This window comes from Lissotriton vulgaris, chromosome 11 (genome assembly GCF_964263255.1).
Source record: "Lissotriton vulgaris chromosome 11, aLisVul1.2, whole genome shotgun sequence".
Lineage (NCBI taxonomy): Eukaryota > Metazoa > Chordata > Amphibia > Caudata > Salamandridae > Lissotriton > Lissotriton vulgaris.
The window spans coordinates 132,155,222-132,182,707 of NC_141699.1; the positions used below are offsets into that span (position 1 = coordinate 132,155,222).

At 45.6% G+C, this 27,486-nt stretch overlaps 1 protein-coding gene across 1 annotated transcript in view; it reads right to left on the reverse strand.

Annotated features, from left to right (window-relative positions):
- Nucleotides 1-2,806: 2,806 nt before the first annotated feature.
- Nucleotides 2,807-27,486, reverse strand: part of DNAH10 (dynein axonemal heavy chain 10) — a 1,963,751-nt gene continuing 1,939,071 nt past the window's right edge. The window contains exons 78-79 of the mRNA XM_086942901.1: nucleotides 4,674-4,819; nucleotides 2,807-3,052 (exon numbers count right to left, since the gene is read on the reverse strand). Of these exons, the coding sequence (XP_086799027.1) occupies nucleotides 2,906-3,052; nucleotides 4,674-4,819 (293 nt within the window). The 3' untranslated portion in view covers nucleotides 2,807-2,905. The remainder of the gene's footprint in view (nucleotides 3,053-4,673; nucleotides 4,820-27,486) is intronic.

The following is a 27,486-nucleotide window of genomic DNA, read 5'->3' on the forward strand; positions in this document are numbered from 1 at the left end:
GTCTCACAGTCGACTGTCTCTCTCCTCCGCTGTATGCCCTCTCTGGCATATACCGTTCACTCAGCCAGGGTTACCCCGTACGGAGGCTAGATGGGTAGAGCCCCAGTGGTGTAGGATCCAGGCCGCTTTCAAAAATGTCTTGATCCTCGGAAGCAGCGTCAAAGGTGAGACCCCCTATCTCCATCCTCGATGGGCTATGGAGACCTGCCGCCCACCTCTGGGTCTCGTCTAGACCGACCGTTGACCTCGGGTTGTAGGGCATCTACAACCTGGGGAATGACACCTCGCTCCCAGAGCTGCTCAGCCAGGTCCAAGAAGAGGCCCAATCTTGTGGTCCCAGTTCCTAAAAGGCATCAGAGTACTCCCTCTGTAGGTCAGGCAATTCCCTTTGGCATGTGGTTTCAGGGTAGGGCCATGGAGATGAGGTCCGGGGCCTATTCAATCACTGGAGCACAGCCATCCCTCTTCACATGCCATTCCCAAGAGAGGTAGCAGAGTTTTCGTCAGTGGACATCAACAGGATCAGCAGGCACTTTGTGGCGCCATTTTAAGGTCAAGCAAATGTGACTCAGGATACTGAGCCTTCCTCTCGCCCTTTTCAATTGCATGCACAGCTGCTGGGGATCCCTGCTACTTCCCTGTATTTCTTACCGCCTTGTCAGCCAGCCAGAAGCAGGAGTCGTCACACCACAGGCACCGCGGTGTCACCGGGCAGTCGGATCGCTTCAGACGGTCATACACCAGGCCTCCAATTAATCTCTTGCAGGCCTCACAGTAGACTGTCTCCCTCCTCCGCTATATGCCCTCACTGGCATATACCGTTCACTTAGCCAGGATTCCCCCATACGGAGGCTAGATGGGGAGAGCCCCAGTGGCATAGGCACCTGCGAGCATTCAGTGAACGTTACGAATGTTGCCACTCTTCTCGGCTTCAGGTGGTTTACTCTGCTGTTTTTCACTTCATTGGGCCATTGGGTCAGTTCGAGGGCCACTGTTTGCTCTCCGGCACCTCATCAGCAGCAAATGGGCTTTGGACAGGTCAGCATCCCTGCATTTGCTATACAATATTGAATATTGGTAGCGGTGCCGAGACATTTTACTTCCGTTCGGCCATCTTGGCTGGCCACACCCAAAACCAAGGTTATGACACCCAAACGAAGTATATAGGTCTCATGGTTCCTGAAATATTACATCATCACTGCAACACATCCCTCATTTCTAAAAATGTCGTCCAGAAAAATTCGCCAAGATCAGCAATGTCTATCCAAGCTAAATTACTTCTATAATGATACAAAAAAAATGAAAATCTCTGTAACACAATTTTTGTACTGAAGTATATCAGGGGGTTGGGATTATAGATGGATGCAGCCAATGGGGAAAGACGAGCTATCGGATAAATGGGATTCAATTCCGCTATCGCAGCTTTGAGGAAACAGTGAAAAGCAATGCATGTAGGCTGATGCGATTGCCAGTGTAAACAAATGTCTTTGCAGTTAGGAGTTTTTCATCACAATAGCGCAGGGGTTCAAAATTGGAAATGTGGTCGAAATCCACATCATATGACATCAGCCTCCCTGTAGTACATGAGGAATCCTGTCAATACACCTACTAAAAAATACGCTCTAGAATCAGACAGCAAAGTGTTTTCCAGTTTTCCTGAAAATGATGAAAGGAAAGACCAAATAACCTTGAGGGGTTGAGAGTAGCAAACCTTCTGTGTAACATTGTACAGAAAACATGCCATAGAAGACTTCAGACAAGAAGGCTGTCATGATCAAGAGGTATGTGATCATACCACTTATGGCACTCAACATACCTGCATTTACAGACGTCTTGTACTCTTCTGCCAGTCACTCACTATGACCTCGGGCACTTCATCATAAAATGCAACTGTAACTATTGGACCAGGGTCTCAGTACGGCCTAGGGGTCAGGTCCTCCACTGGCTACCCGTCAATAAGAGGATCACTTTCCGACTGCTCACCCACGCACACAAATCACTTTACGACATCGGACCAGATTGCCTCAACTCTCGACTGTCCTTCTACACCCCCTCCCGCCAACTACGTTCTTCCAACCAAGCCCTCGCCACTGTACCTCGCATCAACAAGACCACCATGGGAGGCAGATCCTTTTCATACCTGGCTGCTAAAACATGGAACTCACTCCCCGCCTACCTTCGCCTCACCCAGAACCACCTAGCTTTCAGAAAACAGCTTAAAACGTGGATATTTGACAAATAATCCTCCTCCCCTTCCTAAGCGCCTTGAAACCCTCTGGGTATGTAGTGCGCTATACAAATTTTATGACTTGACTTGACTTGTACTTAGGTGCGAACAAATTGATTGAAGGGGTCGTAATCAGGCCTGGGAGTAGTTCGCTGAGTTTTGCTGCGCAAAACTCCACAAAGTTACAAAAATTCTCTGTGAAGTTCCGCGAGTGGCGGAGTGCAGTGCGAACTGCAGTTTGTGCTGGTATTCCAGCTCGCGAACTTACCGCTCGCGATCACAAGCGGGAAAAATACTCTGCTGCACATCGCAAAGTCAAGTTTTCTGCACTCAGCGAACTCCATGAAGTGCAGAAAACTCTGCAAACTCCGCGAATGGAGCAAAGTTCACTGCCCAGGTCTAGTCGTAATCCGCGCCACAGCGCACGCTGCGTGTTGAAAAGGTTCTGAGGGTCTCAACCTGCATCTGGGACATTTCAGAATTAAACAATCTTCAAAGAAGAAAATATGTAACTAAACAGTGTAAAATACAAATCAAAATATATAATCAAACATTCAGAGTCACACTTGCTACACAAGGTTTGAAAAATATATAAGAATATATTTTATTTTACAAATCTGAAAATATTTAGAAAAAACTACAAAATAGACGTTTTTAATATAAGATTATTCTGTTGGTCTAATCCGAGTTGAGCATGAGGCTGACCCCCTGCAGCACCCAGTGAGAGCTGTGCTTAGTGGTAAAAAGGTCCGCTTCAAACACCAGACCAACTCCCATAGCATTTCGTCTCATGGATGTTGTGTACACTGGTGTCTTGAGCGTGTTCTGCAATGAGAAGAAAGTGAGAACCATTAGAAAGAAATGTAAAACTTCAGTATATCATCTCATCAACTAATAAAGTTGATGAAAACGGCCTACAATTTTAATATTTCCATTTTTAGGAACCCCAATTTCTTGCTACTGGGCACTGGCCTTTGGATGTGTATGTCAGCGTACTACAAACTAATTAATGTACTTACCTTCCTACAATTTTTCCCTTCAGACAAACTCCTCTACGAAAATCAAAGCTGGATACAAGAGCTGGGGCTTGTTATTTTGCACACCACCAAAAAGTGGAACATATGTATTGATTTGTTTAAGCACATATTTGTGACTAATTTTGAATACATGTGGCGCAGGCACATTTCCACCGACTTGTTTTCTATTCCTGGCAATCTATAAAAAGCAAACGATATTCAAATTTCTAAAGATCCTCTCTAGACAGTACCATTGATGGTAGTTTAGACAAGCATGTTGTGACAACTAGAGGGCCTATCAATGAGCTTTGAAGTTTAAAATATCAATAAGGTGAATAATGTCCTTGCAGCTAGTTATACTAACCAGTTAGCACAGTGATAACGACTGTATCCAATGCATCTAACGAGAGATATATACTTTTATTGTCTTGTGGATAAACAGAAGATCCAGAAATGAGTGAATGTTAGTCGTGGACCCACTGAATATAAAAGTCTGCAATTGATGTACTCCACCCACACCATTATTAATATTCGCCTGGAGCGCCTACTTTAAAGTTTTTCATACTTATCCTTGTAGCTGATAACATATGAGAAATATGATGTGACCTACAACTGTTTACTGTCCAGGATTGTTTATACAACAACATTATAGACATAAAATGAAATATTATTTCATGATGTTGTGATAACTGATTGGGACCCCTGGTCCAAAGTAAACAACTCTGAATATGTGAGCACTTATGAAAGCTCTGATGATTACTGTAATGAAACTAGAAGAACAGTCATCCAGGCCCTCGTCACCAGCAGGCTGGACTACGGAAACGCCCTCTACGCAGGAACGTCGGCAAAGCTCCTCGGACGACTGCAATGCATCCAAAACACCTCGGCACATCTGATCCTCGGCATCCCCCGCCGCAGCCACATCACACCCCACCTGAGAGACCTGCACTGGCTCCCCGTCAACAAGAGGATAACCTTCAAGCTCCTCATCCACGCACACAAGGCCCTCCATAACACCAGCTCAGCATACCTCAACAGACATCTCAGCTTCTACACCCCCACCCGCCAGCTCCGCTCCACCGGCCTCGCCCTCGCCACAGTCCCCTGCATCCGAAGAATGACTGCCAGCGCTCTCCCCGCCAACCTACGGCAGACATAAGACCTACTGGCCTTCAGAAGACTCCGCAAGACCTGGCTCTTTTTTCAGTAGCAGCACCCCCTCTCCCAAGCGCCTTGAGACCCTCACGGGTATGTAGTGCGCTTTATAAGTCTCTTTATTGATTGAATGAAGTGAATATTTGGAAACTCGACTTAATTGTTATGGTTGTGAAATGGCTCATAACCTTACATGGTGTTAATAAACAAACATAACCATTTGATTAATAAATAAAAGATCCTGTAAAAGAAGGGATTGGCTAATATTGTAATACCTGCAGTTTGAGACGATGAGATTCAATTGGGATCACCTTTAGAATTGGCAGTTCTACTACAAGTACTTTGGGTTTACTTTTGATGAGGCAGGAATTCTCAACATCCCAATCGGCTCCTTCGAGATAAAGTCCAGTAATAAAGCATCCTGTATTGGAAAAAAATATGCATATCAAAATATACCCAGATGAATTAAGAATGAATCCGAAGTTGGATGCAGTTTTCACAGGGGAATTAGTTTCATAGGCTTAATTATTTAGACATTATTTTATTAAACGTTTTCCACAAAAAATGTTAAGGATTTCAGTGTGTTGAGGAGCTGAGATGTGTTCTTTAGATATAGCATGTGCTATTGGAAGATGTATGTGGGTAGTTAGTGCAATGCTCATTGATAACCAGTAGGAGTGTGGATGTGCTTTATAAAATTACTGGCAGAATTGTATTGGAAGATATATTTTATAGGAAAAATGTATATATCGTTTTAGTGTTACACATGTATACTGCTACAATGTCAAAAGAATATATACATTTCACATAGGGATTAAGAAACTGTAAAAATTACAGTAACAAATCATATATAGAAAAGCAGAATTCATTAAATACAATACCATTCTGTACAAATAAAGCTGTTAGTCACTTCCCCCAGTCTATGTTTAGACAAGTGAATATGTCCAGATATACATGAGACGTTGTACTAAATGCCCCTATTTTATTTCACGGGCAAATTTCTCCGCACGTCAAAGCTATTTTGGCCTATTTAATAATTAAAGCTGTTGTGACTGAGCAGCCTTCCGCTCATATTCTAGTATTGCAATGTCTTATGTATATCTGGACATATTCTCTTGTGTAAACATAGAATGGGGGAAGACGCGGTTAAGTGACTAACAGCGCTAAATAGCATGTAACATTGCTTCATTAACCACTTATTTTATAAGAACTAGTGGTAAAATTGTTCCCTCAATAGGTCTAGATCGACGGTACTAACTACTAAGTATAAGGATATGTGCATCTTATTGACATATACGGATGATTCCAATTACATATATGATCGATTGTTAAGTATCAATAAAATTTCCTTCCATACCTCTGTTTTTTTTTTAAATGGGTCAAGATCAATGGTACTGATTATAAGCATAGATGTACCTTTTTTAAGATACAGCGATGAATAGTAGAACATGAATATTATTGACTGGCAAGTATCAATAAAGTTTACTGCTTTTAAAAAAATGCGAAAGGTTCTGTTTCCCCATGTGGTGTAGTCCCGTGGGACACGTAAAGTCCCGTGGTACCTGTAAGAACGTACTTAAACAGCACCGGATAGGATTCTCTTCTTTTCCGTTATCCTAACCCGGAAGCTGTATACTGAGAGCAGGGAGGCCGCACTGAATCATTCAGGTAAGTGTCGCAAGCGCGATGACACCCCCGTATCAGCTACTCACTAGATGGGAACTATAGACAAACTATAAACGCACTTAAGCCCATACTGTTAATAATACTGAGCACAAGGGAGGAGCTACGCGGGCATCCAAGATGGTCGCGTGAGCAGAGAGCTCCCGAGACCCGCGCCGCCCTCATCGATCTATCCTTCTGATATCCTGGTTACTTTGATGGGCTTTTGAAGTACTACTCGTGCTGATGCTGCCGCACTTTTCAGGGCCGAGATCGGACTTCGGGAACCATCTCTACGTCGTCCTAAGTTTTCTGGCCTAGCCCCGGACGGGACCGGGGACTCTGCTGCTCTGGATGGCCGAGCAGTAATTCAACAACAACGGTCGCCTGGCATCTGCTCAACCGGTGGTGTTGGCACTTTCACTTTCGGTTCCCAATCCATCTCCGGACTGACTACCTAGGGTACAATCTGCATTCCTGGCTCTGGTAGTCTCATCAGCTCTACGTCCTGACCATAGCCCTGGGCCGGTAGTCTGTGATTTTTCACGAAAGTGCTGCTTTGGAGACCAGCGGGTCGCTGCCATTTTACCAGGACCGGGAAGACCCATCGGGGTGCTGATTCAAATATGGTGACGAAACCCGAGCTGGAGAAGCGCAGAAAAGTCACTAATCGTGGGGGATCAGTCCAGTCTAACATAATAGATCGCTATACTCAGCCGAGAGGCTCCCCCAGTGCTGCTGGCCGCAGTATTGAGGGCCCGAGGACGGACCCGATGGCTACATCGGAGGTGTCCCTTCAAGACCTCATGGCCGCCATTACAGGACTCAAGGCAGATATGGGTCAACAATACGAGGCCATTGTGTCCAAGATAGACACGGTGGCGGTTGATGTTACCCTTATTCGAGCTGACTTGGCTAAGACCAATGAGAGGGTCAAAGCATTGGACCTTAAAGCCACCAGTCTGGTTAACGGCATGGCGGAAGCACAATCGGAGATCGGAAATTTGCGGTCATCGCACGATCTGCTGGCCAGACGTATGGAGGAGTACGATAACAGGGCCCGACGGAACAACATCCGCCTGGTCGGGGTACTGGAGGACAGTGGTGCTGCTTCGATCGATTTACTGGTCGAGGAATTAATTGTGACTAAACTTGCTCCCGCAAGCCTTAGTAAGTTCTTTGCGGTTGAGCGTGCGTACCGCTTCCCAGGTGGACAGACCAAGCCGGGGGCTCCCCCGAGGCCTAGGCTATTCCACTTCCGGGACAGGGACGCCATCCTTCAGGCCTCTCGCAGGCACGGCCCGCTGAAATTTGAGAACAGCTCCATTTCCATTTACCCTGATTTTACTCCTCAAGTGCAGCGGCAACGATCGGGATTCCTGGGAGTGAAACGTCGACTGAGAGACTTGGGACTTAAGTACACGATGCTGTTCCCTGCTCGCCTTCGTATCGAGTACAGAGAACGTACTTTCTTTTTTGATCAACCGGACAGTGTTAGTGACTGGCTGGATTCATTGCCAAAGGACGACGCCAAGAGCAGGGGCCCCGGAGGCGCGGACGGAGGTGCATCGGCACAGGAATGACATTGGGTCCTGAGGTCCGATTCTGGGTCGTAACTATTTGCAGAGTATTTTCTATATGCCTTCATTGTTAGGCCCAGGAGTGGGGCGGGATGGGGTTGTCTCTCCCTTCCTCCTCAGGGGTTCTTTGTGTAGATTTCTGAAGGGGCAACAGGCACACTGCAGTTTGGGGTGGCTTATGAGTCAGCAGGGGTGCAGGGTGGGGGGTGTTGTAACGGGTTTTTGGTTGGGGGCTGGGGGGAGGGGTCTTGGTTGTTTTTTGTGTTCTATGTTCTCTTTCTCACATGGTACTTTTTCGTTTGCATGTATCCTTGCTCTGAGGTTCTGGGAGGGGATGGCTTGGGGGTCTTACAGGAATGGGGGGGGGGGGGGTGACATGTAGGTGCTGTCTTGGAACGTTAATGGTCTGGGAGACAGGATTAAACGTGGTATTGTGCTTCAATTTATTAGACGCCATTCCCCTGAGGTGGTTTTACTCCAGGAGACCCACTTGATAGGAAATGCTTGTAAAGCCCTGGATCGCCGAGGATACCGACTTGTGGCGCACGCTGGCTTTACATCCGGTTCCCGGGGGGTTGGTATAATGTTGAAATCCTCTTTGCCCCTTGAAATAGATGAAGTCGCTGTCGATGATCGGGGTCGATATGCTGCTGTCTCTGGGAGATGGGAGGGGAGGCTGATTGTAATTGTTGCTGTTTATGTTCCCCCGGGACTCCAGGCTACTACTTATGCTGACCCTGGCAGGACTCTTCTAGGGCTTCCGGATGGTCTCCTGATCATGGGTGGGGACTTCAATTCGGTGGTATCGGGCAAGTGTGACCGGCTACCCCCTAGGGTTCTGCCGTTGTCCCAGATGTGGCTGACTGAGTTGATTGAGACCTTTGGGTTAGTGGATGTTTGGCGGATGCTGCACCCCACACAAACTCAGTACACTTTTCATTCTGGTGCTCATGGCAGCCTCTCGAGGATTGATTACTTTCTGATGTTAACTGCTAACGCCTCCTTGGTGCGTGGGGTCCAACATCTCCCTAGGGGTATTTCTGACCATTCCCCCCTGTTACTTGAGGTTTCGGTGGGAGGCTTTTCTGGAGGTAGGGTCCCACCTATCCATTCCTGGCACTTTAGGAATCCTCAGCTTCGCTTGAACCTGGTTAAGGCGATCGACTGTTATTTTGATGAGAATGAGGGATCGGTCGCTTCCCCTACGACTCTGTGGGAGGCTTTCAAAACCGTTATACGGGGTTCAGCGTTGTCCCTTATTGCGGCTGATAGGAAGGCAAGGAGGGAAACTGTGTCAGCTCTTGAGGCGGAAATAACTACGCTTGAAAGTGAGTTGGGTGGAGACGATACACCTGCAATTTTGCACTCCTTAACACTGAAACAGGCAGACTATAGAGACTTGGTAACTAACGCTGCTAAAGTGATGCGTATGAATCAGCTAGGCCGGCTTTATGATGTGGGTGATAAGGCTAGTAAGCTCTTGGCGTGGTTGGAGAAGGCTGAGAGACTGAATCGTGTGGTGCCCGTAATAACCCGTGAGACTGGTGAGTGTGTGACTGATCCGAGGGAGATTGTTGAATGTTTTGTGGACCATTTTCAAACGGTATACAGATCTGTGAGTGACCGAGATGAGGCTGACTCCTGTTTGCTTTTGCGCGATATTACGCTGCCCTGCGTGTCGGAGGAGGATAGATTAGCTCTAGACGCACCGATCACGGTGGATGAGATCGCCATCGCCATTAGGTCCTTGCGATCAGGCAAAGCAATGGGGCCCAACGGTTTACCTATTGAGCTATACAAGCTGTGACCGGACAAAATGGCTGCCCATCTGCGCACTATGTTTGTTGATGCATTCGAGGCGGGCCTCTTCCCTTCCGACCAGCGTTTGGCTACCATAGTAGTCATCTATAAGGATGGCAAGCCTCGTGACCGATGCACCTCTTATCGCCCCATCTCGTTGCTCAACGCCGAGCCTAAGATTCTGGCCAAGGTCCTTGCTAATCGTTTATTGACAGTGATCTGCAACTTGATCCATCCGGATCAGCCCGGTTTTATTCCCCATCGAAATACAGCTCTCAATCTTCGTAGACTCCACAGCGTTCTCGCGAGAGCTGAGAGTCTTACTGAACCCGCTGTTGTGGCCTCCCAGGATGCTACGATGGCTTTTGACACCATTGAGTGGCCATATTTGTGGGCGGCCCTTTCCAAGTTTGGTTTTGGCCCTAGCTTTATTGCATGGGTGCGGCTCCTATATGAACAACCGTTAGCCCAAGTTGTAGTAAACGGCAGAGTTTCTGACTCATTTACGTTGGGCCGTGGCACCCGTCAGGGGTGCCCGCTCTCTCCACTTCTCTTTGCATTGGCATTGGAACCCCTCGCAGCGTGGCTTCGCTGGGAGCCCTCGATTAAGGGGATCCAATGGACACCGGACCTGGAGGATCGCGTCTCGCTATACGCTGACGATATTCTTCTTTATTTCACCTCACCTCAGAAGTCCCTCAACGTGCTCTTCGATGTTCTCACCTCTTTTGGTAAGAACTCCAGGCTCGTTATTAATTGGACCAAATCATGTGTTTATGTTATAGCAGGGGTGCTGCCTCCGCTACCTCGTAGATTCCCGATCCAAGTGGCAGACGATGGCTTTAAATATTTGGGAATTTTCATTTCTATGGACTCCTCAGTGCGCTATGACCGTAATCTCTATGCTCCTCTTCTTCGTCGCCTCAAGCAGGATGTACGGAGGTGGCGTGACTTGCCCCTATCTTCACTGGGACGGGCGGCACTTTTTAAAATGATGTCCCTCCCTCGGTTTTTATATGCCTTACAGAATTTTTTTGATCCTGTTCCCTCCCGTTATTTCCGTGAGGTTGAAGGCCTTCAGAGGCAGTTAATTTGGGACGGACGAGCCCGTATCTCCCTATCAAAACTCACGCTCCCATGGTACGATGGTGGTATTGCTCTGCCGGATATCAGGCGTTATTATTGGGCCTCACAATTAAGTGCGATTAACCACGTGACGTATTCCCCAGGGCCCACTCCCGCTTTCGCTATGGATAAACTCCTGTTGCCGGGCGGCAATTTCAATAGAGCCCTATACTCGAAGGCACCACTCCGACTCCTGACTGGACCTACGAAATGCGCCGTGCGTGCATGGAAGGATGCGACTGTGGCTACAGGTTGGAGTGATAGATTGACGTGCATGACCCCGTTGTATGACTCTGAGCGGCTGGGTAACCTGTGGCGGACGAAAGGGTTTGACAGAGGGGACATGATCGGTATTAGCAAGGTGGAGGATCTTTGGGCCAGAGTCACGGTAAAGTCCTTTGAGGCCCTGAAGGTAGAGTATCAACTGGACGACAAGGAGTATTTTCGTTATCTTCAGGTGCGTCACGCCCTGCTCTCGGCCTTTCCCCCTGGGACGGAAGTCCCCCAGTCGTCCCCGCTGGAAGATCGTATTCTGGACGGCCATGTAACAGACAGTACGATTTCTTTAATTTATAAAAAGCTCATTAACACCAGGGCTGATCTTCTGGTGAAACTTCGGGCCTCCTGGATAGCAGATGGTCTCGAATTGGATGACGAGGACTGGCAAATGCCGATTTCCTCCCCCAAGGAGGTGGCTATTCCGGCTCGACTTCGTTTTGTGCAATTGAAGATCCTCCACCGAGTCTACATGACTGGTATGCGTCTGGTCCGGATGGGGCTCTCAACTGATGGATTGCGTAGGCGTGGCTGTGGTATGAACGGCACCTTTCTTCATATTCTGTGGGAATGTCTGGTTATTTCCGCTTTTTGGTCTAAGGTGCATGATGTAATGGGGCGAGTCGCTGGGCGCTTAATGTGTGGGAGCCTATGGATTGTACGGCCGCTCAGACCTTTTGGACTACCCTGGGCAACATGGTTGCCAAGAGGGATATAGCGCAACTCTGGGGCTCCCACAGACCACCTGGAATAAGCGCCTGGAAAGATAACATGGATTGGTGCATGTTTCGGGAAAAGACAGTTTATGAGGCTCGGGGTCGTCCCAAGAAATGGGGTAGGATCTGGGCACAATGGAACGAATACCGTGGAGACATCTGTACCCCACCACTTGATTACACTGATAACATTCCCTCATCCCCGTAATTGACGTTCCCTTAGACTAGCTATCATTCCTTTTAACGTCCCTTTTCGCCGTCTCCCTGCCCCTTGGAGAACTGGTTTCATTCTTGGACATTGATTTCCCCTTTCCCCCCCCTCTCATGATCTAGACATTGTTTTCACCATGTGAGTGTTTCTGTTGTTTGTTTGAACTTCATCAAAACTATAAAATGAAACCTTTGTGATCCTTTCTATGATGTTTTATGCCACTACACCGTAATGAACCGACTTATGGCTTTATCCGCAACGTAATGTGGTTGATAACTTTGCCTATCGTCATAGCGGCCGGCCCGATTGGGTTGTAGGCAGACGCTGTGTAATGTGCATCTGATAATAAAAGTTTAAAAAAAAATGAATAATAATAATACTGAGGACAGTTCTCATCGGGCACACTTGGCTCCTTGAAAGTAATGGAGACGGGTTTAACGAGGGGATAGGTTATTCTTACCAACTAAGGGAGCATATTAAGGATGCCTACTCCTGATGTGCTTTACATCACTCCCTCACACTAGGAATGATAGTGCTGGCAGTTAACGAAAGTGCACGATACATAAGAGACCCACACCTGCTTGAAGATGATAGTACCAAGCTGAGTATTAGCAAAGCATGCGATAGCCGTGTAAAATAAGGACATTTGAAGTGAATTGAGGCGAGGTGGTCGGTTGGTATTTAATGCTCCAACACCTCGATCACTGCAGCTAATACTACCGGCCGTATTATGATAATGGGACATAACACCAATTATAAAACCACAAGGAACGGCATGATTGGAGTTATGTGCATCAATGTTCTACTTTGTGTACATAACATTCAGTCTGTATTAAGTATTAGGATCACACGCATCCCTTCATTATGCGGTTTGTTTCCTTGATTAAAAACATTTTCCCAATTGGCATGGTTGGAGAAAGAAGAGGGGTATGTTTACAATAGCCTTATAGCCCGCCGTAGAGGGCTATACCGGCTATTAAAGGCCCTCACCAGCGTTAAAGGCCCCGAGCCGAAAGCGAGGGCCTTTAACAAGGGAGAGGTACTTTAATAGCGGTATAGCCCATCTACGAAGGGCTATAAGGCTATTAGAACATTCTGCCACTAGAGGACAGAATGTTCTAAAAAAATACAAAGCCTTTTGGAAGCGTGAGGGGATTGGAATCCCCTCAGGCTCCCTGAAGCCAGAGCTGTGAACAAAGAAACATTGGAATGTTGGAGCTCCGGGCTTATACCAGCCATTATAAGCCCAGAGCACTCCATTGTTTTCAATGGAGCTCCCAACATTCCAATGTTCTAATACGTATTACTGATTCAACAGAGAAGGGTACACCATGCATATTGTATTTGTACCGTACCTGTAATAACAACCCCAAACGCTGAACAGTCCTAACGTCATTTTATTTTTTTTAATCTTGCATGACGACTAATACGATTACGCGAAATCCATTTGTATAAAAATCTCGAAAGATTGAATAAGCCTTTTAAAATGGAAATATCGAATACAGTTTAAGGACTAGGAATCTACTGAGTCAGGTTTTCTTTATCTCTTGGCAAAATTATAAACATGTTTCAAATAAAACATTGTTCACCGATAGGTGGTCAATTGAAAGGCCAGACCAGGCGGACGGTTATGACCCTATGACTGGGCTTAACGTACTCCCATGACTGCTCATCAACTCAAAGCGCAGCTATCCAATCACGCCAAAAGTATTGGCTTCTTCCAATAATTTTAAATTGGTAAGTTCCGGCAATTTTGAATTGTAACCTCTGGGCATATTAGCTATTAGATAGCGAATAATGAATATGCACTATCACTTTTTTACAGCACACCATAAATATATTCCTCTACGGTGGCTCCAGTGTACATATATGCACTGTGAATACCTTGCAGGATAAAGTAAAAAACTTGTTTCCATTTTTTCCATTAGATAGAGTTTCATAACTTAAAATTGCACCGAATTAATTTAGTGCAATTACTAGATGTGTTTTTGCATTTTTCTTTGTTCACCAAAGGTCAGTTCCATTGAGAAGGTCATCATTTGCCTCTCATCTCGTGGTTTTAATTCCTATGATTTTATGCAACAAAAGTGGGAGACATAGTGCATTCTAAGCCTCACCTCTGATGTATTTAGGTATGTAGTTTAACTGTAATCTTTTGATGTGAGACAGGGGACTATTCTGTGTAGACAATTAACTATGTGTAGTTCTATGTATATGTCATATTTTAGAATTGTTTAAACTGTGCTGTTGGTCCTGTTAAATATTTGAGAGGTTTTTCCATATAGGAACAAAAAAGCAATACTGCTTGTCAACAATTAGCTCAATGTCAATTTCTTTTTTTTTATTTCTCAAAATGTTATTAATTGTATGTTTTTCGCTATGTACAAAAACTGTCTTGAAGAAGGTGTTTACCAAATCCCAAAATGCTGCGTCGACAACTGTTTTTCCACAACAATATGGTTTTTTTGTGTGTTTTTTTTGCCCTCATTTGCCTTTACCCTCATGTAGGTAACACCGACCACCACTGCGTGTCTACGTGAGTGAGCCCAGAAATCTAGATTTTATCTCACACCAGGACACAGATAGCTTATTGGCGGAAGAGGTAATCCACAAGTTAAGGGCTAGCTAATTGACTCCATCAAGGTATATTACAACCTGTTGGACCACAATGTTTTGACCGGAAGAGACCCATAGCAAAGGTCCATGGAGCAGAAAAGGCATAATCATAGGACCCGGGGGAAAACCCCCCAAAAAACAATATGTTTTTAATGAAGTGTTTTTATGACATATGTACAGAATGGTATTGTACTGAATGAATTCTGCTTTTCTATATATGATTTGTTACTTTAATTTTAAATTTTCCTAATACTTATGTGAAATGTATATATTCTTTTGACATTGTAGCAGTATTGGTTCCGTGTGTTTTTGTATATTTGACTACCAGCATTTTTTAATAGACTGTGTCACATCATTGCAGTATTAAACTGTTTTTAGGGACTTTCTTGCTTCATGTATTGTTTAAAGGCCATTGATCTAAATAAACATATCCTTGACTTGACAGTGTATAGTGGTAACATTTTGTTGATACATTAGTCTATGCAATGCTTAATTTGTGCTGGTCTTTGCCGTGGCTTGGGACCAGTACTTGTATTTTTAACTCCAGCACATTGTATGTCATTCCACCACATTGTGGCACTGTCCATCTATTTCAACAGAGAACATTAGCACCGTATTTGATAATTCAAAGTGTATTTTTAAAAGCGGATTCCAGCTCGCCTAGGCCATTCTTACCGCTTTGGGTGACACATATACCCAGGACACCCTAGGGTATCCACTGCGCTCAACAAATTCAATTAACATAACATAACATATGTCTGAGTGTGATGAGTAGGAGGCGGTGTTGGTTCTGTCATTTGCCAGTGCTTTTAGAGACAGTGGAGGCTGCAAGCTGAAGGGGCCTTCTGAGGTATAGATTAGACCCTGTTACTAGCTTGCTCACACATTAAGCACTGATTCTATGTATTATCTCACCTCCTCCCTAGGTGTAATTTTACTTGTTGTAATATATATCTGGATGCAATGATAGAAGCAGCAAATGGCCAGAGGGCGACACACTTTGCAAAGCACAGATTTTTAGCTTATGTTTTAAGCCACGCCCTGATTACATCGGCCACGTCCCTTTGAGAGACTGATGGAGCAAGTATTTGCACGTTACGCGACTTGCTTGTATTCAAGAACCTCACATAACCGTAACTTTGTAATCAATCTGTGTGTCTTACTAATATTGCACATTTTACACTACACGGGGTGTCCCAGCGACGCTTGCCTATGTGTTTACTAAACAGTAATAACGCTTTCCTTTAATATGGCCGCTGCTACGCGGGAATATAGTCTGCGCAGGCGTCGGTCATACCCATGTGACGTGCACTCGCAGTTTTGGTAGGAACTTGTTGCTCATGCGCAATACAGCTGACATGGCCGCTTTGTTTTCTCATATGCTTCGTACTTGCATTGCCGCTTTTGCAAAGCTGTTTGTTCAGCACTTACCCTAATGCATTAGTCATTATAAAGTAAGGGGTGTAGTACAGCCATTCATGGTGTACAGTGTAATCATTTTTTCTGTGTTTCTAAATTGTTTTCGCTTGCTTTTCATGTATCGTATTCTTTGGGCCTGGGAGATGCCTACTACTCCATATTTGAAGCTCATATGGTCCCAGTCACGTGATGGGAGAAAAGAAAGCCATGCAACAGTGGAACACAGCCAGCTGGCAGCCGAAGTCAAGATGCTCCTGGGAATCGACCTGTTACCCAGCAAGACGAAGCTGACCTGAATTTGTTACATTTGTAATACATTGCTGTGTACCCTATTGTTCTCTGTAAAACATATGCCATGGGAAGCTAGAATTTAAGAGGTGGGTACGAAAATTGAATATTAAGCCTGGGAAAGTCTAAAATGAAGGTGGTGTGATGACTTAACCTCCTCCTTTGTCCAATCAGGACTTGGGGATCCTTTCACTTGCAACATTGGGGGGTGGTACACTGACCCAAAAAACAGTATAACTAGCCTAGGTTTAGCTAGTGAAATTGTCCGACTTGTCAGAATAGCAGACCTGTCACTGACCCTACGAACTCTATAAGTGATTGATACAGAGAGCTGCGGAGCACTCTGTCCGTATTTTCCACAGACTCAATCGGGGTTTGGGAAACCTTAAGTGCTGGCAAAGCACTTTGCTGGGAGATTTTAGAACCCAATCGGGGTTATTGGCAGATTCCTTGCAGAGAGGGAGTAGCGCAGGCGTTGCAACCGAAGCTGCAGGTGTTGGTCGTACCCTTAGACGAACCCAGTCCTGATCCAAATCCTGGGGTTATCCTGTCCTGACTGTCCATGAGCTGTACCTGCTCGCCTACTGGCAACCTAAGTCCTTGAGGGTCCTTTCCCGCCTTTTCCAACTGACCCGTGGCCATGGTTAGTCTTTGATCTATCCTAGGTAAATATATGTGCGTGGGTGTCCGTCTATCTAAATTTCCTTCTAGATCTTTTAAATAAAGCATACTTGCATACGTTCCTTTTTTCCTCTATTGTTCTATAAATGGGATTGTCATATATTTTGTCTATTAGCATGTTCCACTTTTTCCCTTACCTTTAGTCAAATGCTAAACCGTCTTTTATAGTATGTTCCATTCTTACCCTCCCTATAGATAATAAGTACATCTGGATAAATCTAATTGCATAAGTTTCATTTCCTCTGAACCATTAGTGAATTTCGGAAGTCTACTTTGATTAGCATGTTCCCTTTCTTTACCCGCCTTTAGTGAAGTTGTGAAAGCCTGTTAAACTAAAAATAGCGTGTTCCTTATTTTTCCCTTCTCTTTATTTCCGATTTCTAAATGATTCTTACTCTCATTCATAGCTATACGATATTTCTAATTCTAGTCATAGATAGTTTGATCTGTGTAAATCTGTGGCTCATGGCATATGATGATGATGATGATTAGATAAAGGTGTTGAAAATTTCTTGAGTCTGTGGTCATTATAAAGAGTACAAACATTATTCAACGGTATATGGTATTGTGTTGTCTGCTTACTCCCACAGCTAGCTCCCTGATCCATTGTGATCATAGGTACCTGTTTCGAGGATTGGTAAATCAGGTACACGGGAATAAAACTGGAAGGAAAACTGAATTACTGACAGTAGTGTGTAGGTTACCTGATTAAAGTATAGTGAAACAATATTATTTATGGGCCCAAATTTGCATACTTGGTAAGCAAAGTTAGTCGAGTGACCTGTGCGCTCTATCAGTAATTTTCTGGTAGCAGAGCTATGGTTAGGGACTAGTTAAAAGTAGGTAGGTACTAGTTAAGATAGGTAGATAGGTTATATGCTGCTAAAATTTTATTGCTGCTAATGGTATTGATCGATCGAAAGTTAAATTGCTTTGAAATGTTTTGAAATATTTTATGAAATGCTGCTATATTGATAAATGTATTAACCCAATTTGTTAGTGATTGTTATATGTTGTCTGGAATCCCCGGGGGCAGAATAGCGGGTGGTGAGGAGAATCAACCTTGCAGAGAGGTCACTTACGTTGAGGAAAATTAGTGCATGGTTAGGTAGAACTGGAAGCGCTAATTAGGGTTTTTTGTATGAATAGTTGAATAAATAATAGCAACGAGTTCGCTAACGAAACTTCAATTGTGATATAACCCAGTAAGGGTCACACGGAAGGAGTAGTAGGTTCGTTGAAGCTTGACTGATAGCAAAGGAGTTCACTAGTGAAACCTTAGACTTAGTATATATCCCGAAAAGAGTGGATAAGTCTAAGGAGTAGCAGGTTCTCTAATGCTTGAATGCAGGTAGGCAAAAGGGATCTATCCGTAGTGTGTGAAAAGTAGACAGAAGAGGTTTACTTGCAGTGAAACAAATCTTTCCTTTCTAGACACTCGAGTACAGTGGCGAAAGTATTTACGTTGTAAATTAAATAGAGCACTTGCACTTTAAGAAAAGAAAGTGAGTTTCCGTTACCTTGTGAAGGGGGGAGTCAGTCGCGAAGCTGCGCTGACGTCACTCTGTGCCGCGCTGGTATTGGTCGAAACAGCGGGTGTGTAGCGGAGCTGGCATTGTAAAGGAGAGGTGAGCGCAGAAGCGTGAGACCCTGTCTCACGGAAAAGCGCGCACCCATTGGTTGAAATTATTTGCAGCCACTATAGTGATTGGTTGTCGAAAAATTGAAAGACGCGCTAGCATTGGAAGAATATAGTAAACATAAGTACGCATTTTTCACGATTTAAGTTTTTGCGAAATATATGTGGTATTCGACTCATCCAGAGACTCGACCTGATCCTAAATACCTAGGGTTTGCGAAAGATCAGTGGAAAGGTCGTAGACTAAACGGAATGTACAGAGGCAAGAGAAAAATGACTTTAGTAGACAAAGTCAAGAATTATTTTAAGAAAGACAAGTCAATCAGAACTAGAGAAGGAGTTATCATTCCACCACCTAATACTCCCGCATCATTTATGTTATTTGACAAAGGGTATCATACCTGTGTATGGTTGGAAAATTGGGTGGAATATACCAAAGATGACGGAATTTTAGCATTTCCCTTACCTTTAATGGTAGAATTTTGTTTAATTTAAGGACTCGAATGAATGATTTGCATCCCAGACCTAGACTAACGCAATATGAGGCCCTAGAAGAATGGGAAATAGAGGCGTTTGAGCGAGACAGACCCAGAATGGATAAGGGGTTAGCAAAATTTTATCCAAAAGCACAGAGAGAGACCCGAGAGAAAAAAATGAAACAGTGGAGACAGAATATGATGGTATGAGGGCTGTTCCCAGTGCGTACTGTAGACGAACCCGCAGGAGGAAAGAGAACAGAGAAAACCAGACACCTAATGACTGCTGGTGATTCTGAGGATGAATACCTGGAGAATTTATTAATGAAAAATCCACCGCCATATCATGAGGAGTCTAGGTCTCTGAGTGCGAAAAATCCATTCTTTAGACCTCCCAGTAATAGAAGGGCAGGTGCATCAGAACCGACAGGTCCAGATTATAGGCCTAGTGGTAATGAGGGGTCGAGCATGCCCGATCCGACTGTTCCATATTATAGGCCATCCTGTGGGGAGGGACCAAGTATGACAAACCCGACTGCACCGAATCTTTACCCTCTTTTAATTCTGCAAGTAATACATGAAACCTCGATAGAAAGGGTTTTACAGGATCGAGAAAGAGAAGCTCTAGTTAAACAGAGAAATGAACTCATCCAGAAAATATCCCAGTTAAATTCAAGTCCTGAAGCTCTGACAATTCCAGTAACTATTGGTCCAGTCGTTCCTCTATACGGGGATAAACAGGTTAGCCCGAAGACTCCAGTTATTACTCCAGCTGTGGTGCAGCCAAGAAAAGAGCCCTTAATAGTTGATGACCAGGCAAGTGAATGCGAATCTGTAGTTTCTCTTATGGATCTACCCATTAGGGAGCCAGAAACCAGGTCACAGAAAAGGAACTCTCCATTCAATGTTCAAGAAGTCCAGATAGAGTCATCTTCGGGTACTAGAAGTGCCACGGTAGTGACTCCTGAAGAAATTGAAAGATGGTCCAGGGAATTAGAAAAACCAAATCCGCAGCCAAAACCCTTAGATATTTACAAATTAAGAATAGAATTGGAAGAACTGATGGCTGGGAATGTGGGACTAGACAGATTGAACACCCTTAGTGTGGAAGAATTACTATTCATTTGCAAAAGTATAACCAGAAACACCAGAGTGTTCCATGAGAAATTAATGGACACAGCAGCTAACATGGGAATAGACGTCAGCAGATCTAAAGTGTTGCAAAAGCCCTACAGAACAGAATTTTCTGACAAAGATTTAGAAAACATGAATGTGTCAGGGAAAAAGGTTCAGATAAGAGAATTATTGAATCTGTTGCAGAAATGGGGAGACCTAGAGAAATGGAAAGCCAGGTGGGCAAAGAAAAAGGAAGACAGTAGATCCAGACAAGTGACTTCTGAATACCGTATTTTCCGGCGTATAAGACGACTTTTGAACCCCTGAAAATGTTTTGGAAAGTCAGGGGTCGTCTTATACGCCGGATACAAAATTAGACCCTTTGTTTTCATGGATTTTTAGACAGCGCGGACTACTCTTGGGTGCGAGTTCGAGCTGCACCATTTCCCGCCCACGCTTCCGACCCAGCGGGAGCGTGGGGGGGCTCTAAACTGCCGCCCGACACAAACGGGTAAAGTCCGCGCTATATAAAATCGCATGACATCTAAAGATTGCAGCCAGGGATACCGAGCCGTCCGACACAAACGGGTAAAGTCCGCGCTATATAAAATCGCATGCCATCTAAAGATTGCAGCCAGGGATACCGAGCAGCTTCCTCAGGCGTTTCTGTAGGCACAACTACCGTGGAGCGGAACGTTTATTACATAAACCCAAACTACGAGCATATACCGGTAATAGTACAAAATGAACAAATTAGGAAAAGCAAACGTTAAGTTACATGCATCAAAAGTGCCTAGACTGACCTGCACACGCGCCTCCACATCCCCAGGCAGATGAGGCAGCAGGATGAGGCAGCAGGAGGTCCTGAAACATAACAGGCAGCTCTGAAGATGGCGGCCCCCACTGTGTTCCACATGTGCTGATCTCTCTCTCCTTCCAGAAATCTCATGCTCATGGGAAGGAGGGGAGTGTCAGTACCACGTGATCTCCTCAGTCCATGGAGATAGAAAGTTGGACTGCGCTGGAAGTGGGGGTCGTCTTATACGGCGAGTATAGCATGAAACCTAAAGTTTATCAAGCAAAGTAGGGGGTCGTCTTATACGCCGGGTCGTCTTATACGCCGGAAAATACGGTATGTCCTAAAAGAAGCTGACAAGGCAAAAACTTTGTATCCTATGCGAGAAGTGCCAGGTGGAGGATATGGACATGTACCATGGTCCCGACAGGATATTGTGTCATTTACAAATGATTTCCCAAAATTGCAAGAGAAACCTGTAGAATGGTACAGACAGGTAGAGAGATTTGTTAAGGTTCAAAAATGTCTCCTGAAAGATCTAGATGGGTTCTTTGACATTGTAGTTCCCGTAGACTTGTGGACAGATTGTAAAATTGCTGTTGATTGGCCAAGTGAAGAATATACCAGGGACCCAAAGACAGGAGCTTCTTCGGGGGAGGTAATGAGGAAATACAACCAGGTAATACTGCACTTGAAAGGAAAGGTGCCTGCTAAAGAAACTGATTGGACCCGCAAAGATAGAACTACCCAAAATCGTGATGAAACTGTACATTCATACTATGAATGACTGCAGGTGTTCAAAACGTACAGTGGACTAGATAACATTGAGATGAAGGATATGACCCATTTCATTTATCGATTCGTGTTAGGGTTGAGACCTGAGATTTCTCAGTGGATCAAAGACAATAAAATCTGTTGTCAAGCCAAACCTATAGATGAGGTCCTGAAATACGCAAAGTATTGTGAAGATGAGCTGGAAAATAAACGTAAGGAATTAAAAGAAAAAGTTATGTGGGCACAAGTAAAATTAGCAGAGCGTCAAGAACAGCAGTTAAGTAAAATGAATGATACCCAGAATGTAAAAAATGGATACTTGTATAGAGCACTACTCACCCGCAAGGGTCTCAAGGCGCTTGTACGAATACCGCTGTGGAACCCATCCTGGCTTTCCCTGTGAGGCGTCCACTCCTGGGCACCCCCAAGGTGGAGGCCAGGCATCCTTAGTGTTGTGGGGGCCGTTGTGGAGATTTGGCAAGCTATTGCCCAGAGTTGCAGAGTGGGACTCCATGATTGGAATAGGCACCGAGGCGAGAATTATCAGGTCCATGGAATTTTTGAGTCCAAGACCCGCCGAGGCGGGCTAGACCTCTGCATCAGGGTCTGCCGCTCTAATCATTGAGCCACACTTCTCCAGAATCAAGGCCCTGGGGGTGGAGGAAAGCCCAGAGTAAAAATGAGCCGAGAAGAGGCACGTAAAAAAAAATTCCCTGTCACGAGTGCGGAAAGATAGGGCACTGGAGGGACGACTGTAAGGCTGTGCAGAATGATAATGCGCAAATGACTGATTTAAATCCGCAGGTGCAGAATGAGGGACAACGAAAGACACAGCAACAGGTAAAACAGCATCAGTTGCCTCGTGCACCTAGGCCTAACTATAGGAGCAAAGCACAACAGGGAGAGGAAGAAGAGGTTTCGGAAGAAAGGGAGGATAGAAATGCAGCAACTTCGCAATTCCTGTTGAATGATACATTCCTCTGTGATGAACCTTACTGACGGTGCCTGAGGGGGGAGGACGAGGAGTGCATGCTTGGCGCCTCCTTGCTGGTAGACCAGTCAGGGCCATACATTGAAGGAAAGGTTGAGGGAAATATTGTCACCTTTCTGTTGGACACTGGTGCTACCCGTTCTACTGTGTGAACAGCAGACGTTCCAATCCTACCCCTCTCGGGAGAAGCGATCCAAGTAGTGGGTGTTTCTAATCAATTAGTTAGTACCCCAGTTACTGAGCCTATGGAGATCACAATAGGGAATTTCAAAGAAATGCATAGATTGTTGTCTGTGATTCCAGTCCTGTAAACCTATTGGGATGAGATTTGCTGTGCAAAATGAACTGTACCATCTATTGCACACCAAAAGGCGTCAAAATACAAACCCCAGATGAAGATGGAATATACAAATTAATGTTAATAAGACCTGACTCATGAATAAAAAGACTGACAATACAAGACTTACCTGAAGAACTCCAACAGACAGTGAAACCAGAGGTATGGGATTTTACTGGAAAAGATGTAGGATTAATGGCAAATGTTGACCCAATTAAAATAGCCATAAAAGATGCAGTTTACCCAAATACCAAACAGTACAAAATAAGTGCAGAAGTAAAAGCAGGGGTTGCCATTGAAATAAAAAGATTGTTAGAAGCAAACATTATACAAGAAGTGATGAGCAGTCCTTGTAATTCGCCCATAATTGGAATCAAGAAACCTAGTGGGAAGTACAGGGTAGTGAGGACCTGCGCAAGATAAATAAAATCGTTGTTCCTTGCTGTCCTATTGTTCCAAACCCTACAGTGATTTTGTACCAAATTCCATGGAATGCTGGATGGTTTACCGTCATTAACCTATGTCACGCATTCTTTTCAATTCCATTGCATCCAGACAGCAAATTTCTTTTCTCATTTGAATTTGACAGTCATGTCTACGTCTGGAATCGTGTCCCTCAGGGGTACACAGAGAGTCCTTCAATCTTTAATCAGATTTTGAAAAAGTGCCTTGAATCTTTGGTTTTACCCAGAGAATCAATCCTGGTGCAATACATAGACGACCTCTTGGTGGCGTCTAAAAGTCGGATAGACTGTGTTGTTGACACCATTGCCTTACTGAACAATTTAGGTGAAGGAGGACAAAAAGTATCACCTGATAAATTACAGTTCTGTACCTCTTCAGTGAAATATCTGGGGCACCAGATAGAGAAAGGTATCAGGAAGTGTTAGACCTGTCTGCATCTGGGGATACTCTAACCAACATTATTTATTTGTGTCCCCCTTAGCCTCCCAGAGTTTCTGTTTTTATTTTTTATATATGTCCACCAGGATTTTTCAGTGCTGTCAGGGGGCTAGGTGTTCCTTGGTTATGACGCCATTTTTCCCTCATAATCTGTGAGGCCTAGTTAAGCCCCTTGAAAATCTAGGGACACCCAGAAACCTAAAATGGTGTCCACCAACTGCCATAACGGACACTACTGGAGAGCAGGTCCATAGGCTAACATGAGGAATTTTCTAGAAGCATCCAGTGACTTCTGCAGGTCTCAGGCCACCCTATAAAAGGCCAGTGACCAACTGCCATTTTGTAGTAGTCTCAGGAGTGACCGGTGAGGAGAGAGGCGACTTGCGAAGGAGGATTGCGCACCAGAGGTGACCAGATCGACCTGTGGGCCGGCGGTCGCGTTATTGGGAAGTGCCCCCTTTCAATCTGACCAAACCCCACTGTCACGTCATCCATAAAGCGTGACCAGAGACTTTATGACCAGATTGTGAACCGGGTCGTGTTGTGAGAAGACCCTTATTAACTGCAGCCAAGCGACCCCTGTGAGTGACCTGCGCTACTGCCCTGAAGGCTGTGGGTAACTCAGGGCTCTGCCGATTGCCTGAGGAGTAAGGATCAACCCTGTTACAACCTACGCGACAGCCTCGCAGCTTGTGGTGACCAGCGGTGAAATCAGCAGGAGCTCCTACCTGTGGGAGCGCCGACAGCACGCGAGCGGAGAGCCCAGCTGATCGCTCGCGAGGCGTGTGTGGAGAGCCCAGCTGATCGCCTGTGAAGCGGAGAAGGACGCCGTCGCGTCAGAAGAGGTGCGCCGAGCCAGAACCGGCAAGAAGGTCCCAGCGCGTCTGAGGAGGCGGGCGTAAGGCGGAGTTAGGAAGGGCCGGCCGCGTCACCGGAGGTGCGCCGCGGCGGAGCCCCAGTCAGCAGGAACATCGAAGGAGGCAGAAGCGCCGCAACGGACGCCTTGGTGGAGCGCCTCGGACTGGGGTAGCCTTCCCTGTCTTCTCACGCCCACGCCGACTGCTGGGAGACTCCACCGACACCGCGTGAAGAAGGCAACGCCAGCTAGCTCGCCTTCAATCCAAAAGTAAGCCGGGAAGTGAGGGAGCGGGAGGCGGCTGTACCGGCAGATAGCAACACGCTGAGGCAGCATTTGCGAGTGTGGCTGCGAAGTGCCGTTTCTTCCCAGATATTCCACGAAAAACTGTGACTGAGTACTCCCTGACTGTGGGTAAGAGTTGATGAAGGGAGGGAGTGTGAAGGGGAACATAACGCTTGGTCCAGGTGTTTGTGCCAGACGTGTAGGAGCTGGGCTAGAGAGCGCCAGCAATATTTAGAGCTCTTTGACAAAGACCTCTGCAGGCAGTGAAACACCTAGAGGCAGTTCCTCTTCCAGAGTGGTGTAGCTTGTATAAACTGAAGGAAGCCATATTAATTCACCTTGTTTTCCTTGTAGTTCAATAACTGGCTGTGGGCTCTGAGAACAGCGCTACTAGGGGTGGAAGTCTGACAGGCTGAGCTGGGCTCTGAATATGGATGGGTAAGGTGCACGCCAAGGTTGTGTAAAGTGGCATATTAAACCTGAAATGTGCGTTTTCCCTTCTGTAAGCATAACTTGAAGAAGCATTTTGTGAAAATTGACAATAACTAATCTCAACTGTAATGTACCTTTGATTCTTATGTACTGACTAGGAAAAGTATTGGATGTGATTTGAGATCTATGAGAACTGTGTAAATTATTTGTGTACTGCTTTTATTTAAAACAAGAACAAGAAAGAATATTATTTTTATAAAAGGTACTGGTATTTTCCTAAGATTGATGATGTGTCTTTTATTTTAGTGGTTAATCACCGGGTTACTGTGAGTGGGTTTTGTAAGCACTTAACCAACGCCTTGAGTTTAGCTGTGTCCACTACTGTGCCAGGCTACCCTATGTAGTCTAGGATACCCTAGGTCCAACATAATTGGTGTTTCAGCGGTGGGATTACGGATTTGTGCTTACACTCACTTAGTAGTAACGCAGTGCCTACCACGGGACCACACCTGGAGTTTTCTCCCTGCGGCCCTCCTAATCTAAATTTTGCTTTTTCTAAATTAAGTACTGGTGGTGGGTGGAGGTTGACCCCAGGTCACTTTTTGGATTTCTCCTGTGTAAAAGTTTATACTCTAAGTAGAAATGGAGGTAAATGTGGAAGAGCTGGAAAACTATACCGTGACCCAACTAAAGGAATGGTGTCAGCAGCAGGGGGTGTTTTTTAAGAAAGGCGCCAGGAAAGTTGAGCTGCTGACCAGTATCCGGGCATGGGTGGAGGCTCATTCTGGGGAGGAAATAGAACAAGAGGGGAGTGACAGGGACACTGTCCTGGAGACCGCAACACTGTACCAGGCGGGAGGGGGGAACCTTTTAACAGGTCCTAGGACACCTTCCAGAGTGGGCAGTAGTGTCTCGGAGAGGGGATTGACCGACGCCGAGTTAGAGGATAGGAGGGAGGAGAGGAGGATGAGAATAGAACTAGCCAGGATGGACATGGAAAGGGAGGACAAGAGGTTGGCACATGAGCGGACCATCAAAGAGATGGATCTACAAGCCCTGAACCTAAGAACCCCCAAATCTGAGAATGGTGGTAGCGATACCCAGACCAACATCAGAGAACCCAGACCTTACTTACCGAAAGATGTTATGGCGTGCTATGTACCCAGTGATGATATTGCAAAATGGCTAGCCGCCTACGAGGTCTCACTGAGGGCCCATGGGATCTTGGAGGCCCACTGGGGGGCTGGGTTATATAAATACATGCCCCCTACTGGCAGGGATACCTTGTTGGCCCTAGATCAAAGTGAACAGACCTACTACCCTGCTATGAAGTCGGCGCTGTTAAGAAAGTTTGGGTTGACCCTGAGAAGTATAGGCAAAAGTTCCGGGGCAGCCACAAACTAGGCACGCAGAACTGGGTAGACTTTTTGGATTACGCCAGGAAGGCCCTGGAGGGTTGGGTGAGAGGCAGCGAGGTAGGGGACTATGAGGGTTTATGTGACCTCATACTCAAGGAACACCTACTCGAGAAATGTCTTCCCGAACTACGACAGCATCTGGTGGACAGCAAGCTGACCAGCCCCAGGAAGCTTGCTGAGGAGGCAGACATCTGGGTTAGTACCCGGGTGTCAACTAAGGGGACTGGATGGGATTCCCAGAAGCATGGACAGGGCGCCCCCCAGAAGAAAGAGGGAGGGGATAATAAGAGGGAGTTCTCAAAAGGTCCACAAAATACTTCGCAAGGAAGGGGCAGAGGATTCATCCCTAAGAGTAACCCCCCTCGCAACCCTAACCCTGGCCAAAGCCAGCAGCCAAGGGTTGTTCATTGTTTTGAGTGTGGTGGTGTGGGACACTATAAAGGAGATGTGAGATGCCCAAAAAGACCACCCCCACCCACTGGAGAAAAAGCCCCGGGAATAACTAGTGTAGTGCTCGGGGAGGAGATGCCTTTGGGTAACGGAGGGGAGCGGGCGGGTGTCACTTTAGTGTCCCTGGGAGATAAGGAGATGGTTCCAAAGACCCAACTGCCCTCTAATACTACTAAGTATGAGCAGTGGGTCACCATCAACGGCCGTAGAGGGGAGGCTCTGAGAGACACAGGAGCCAGTA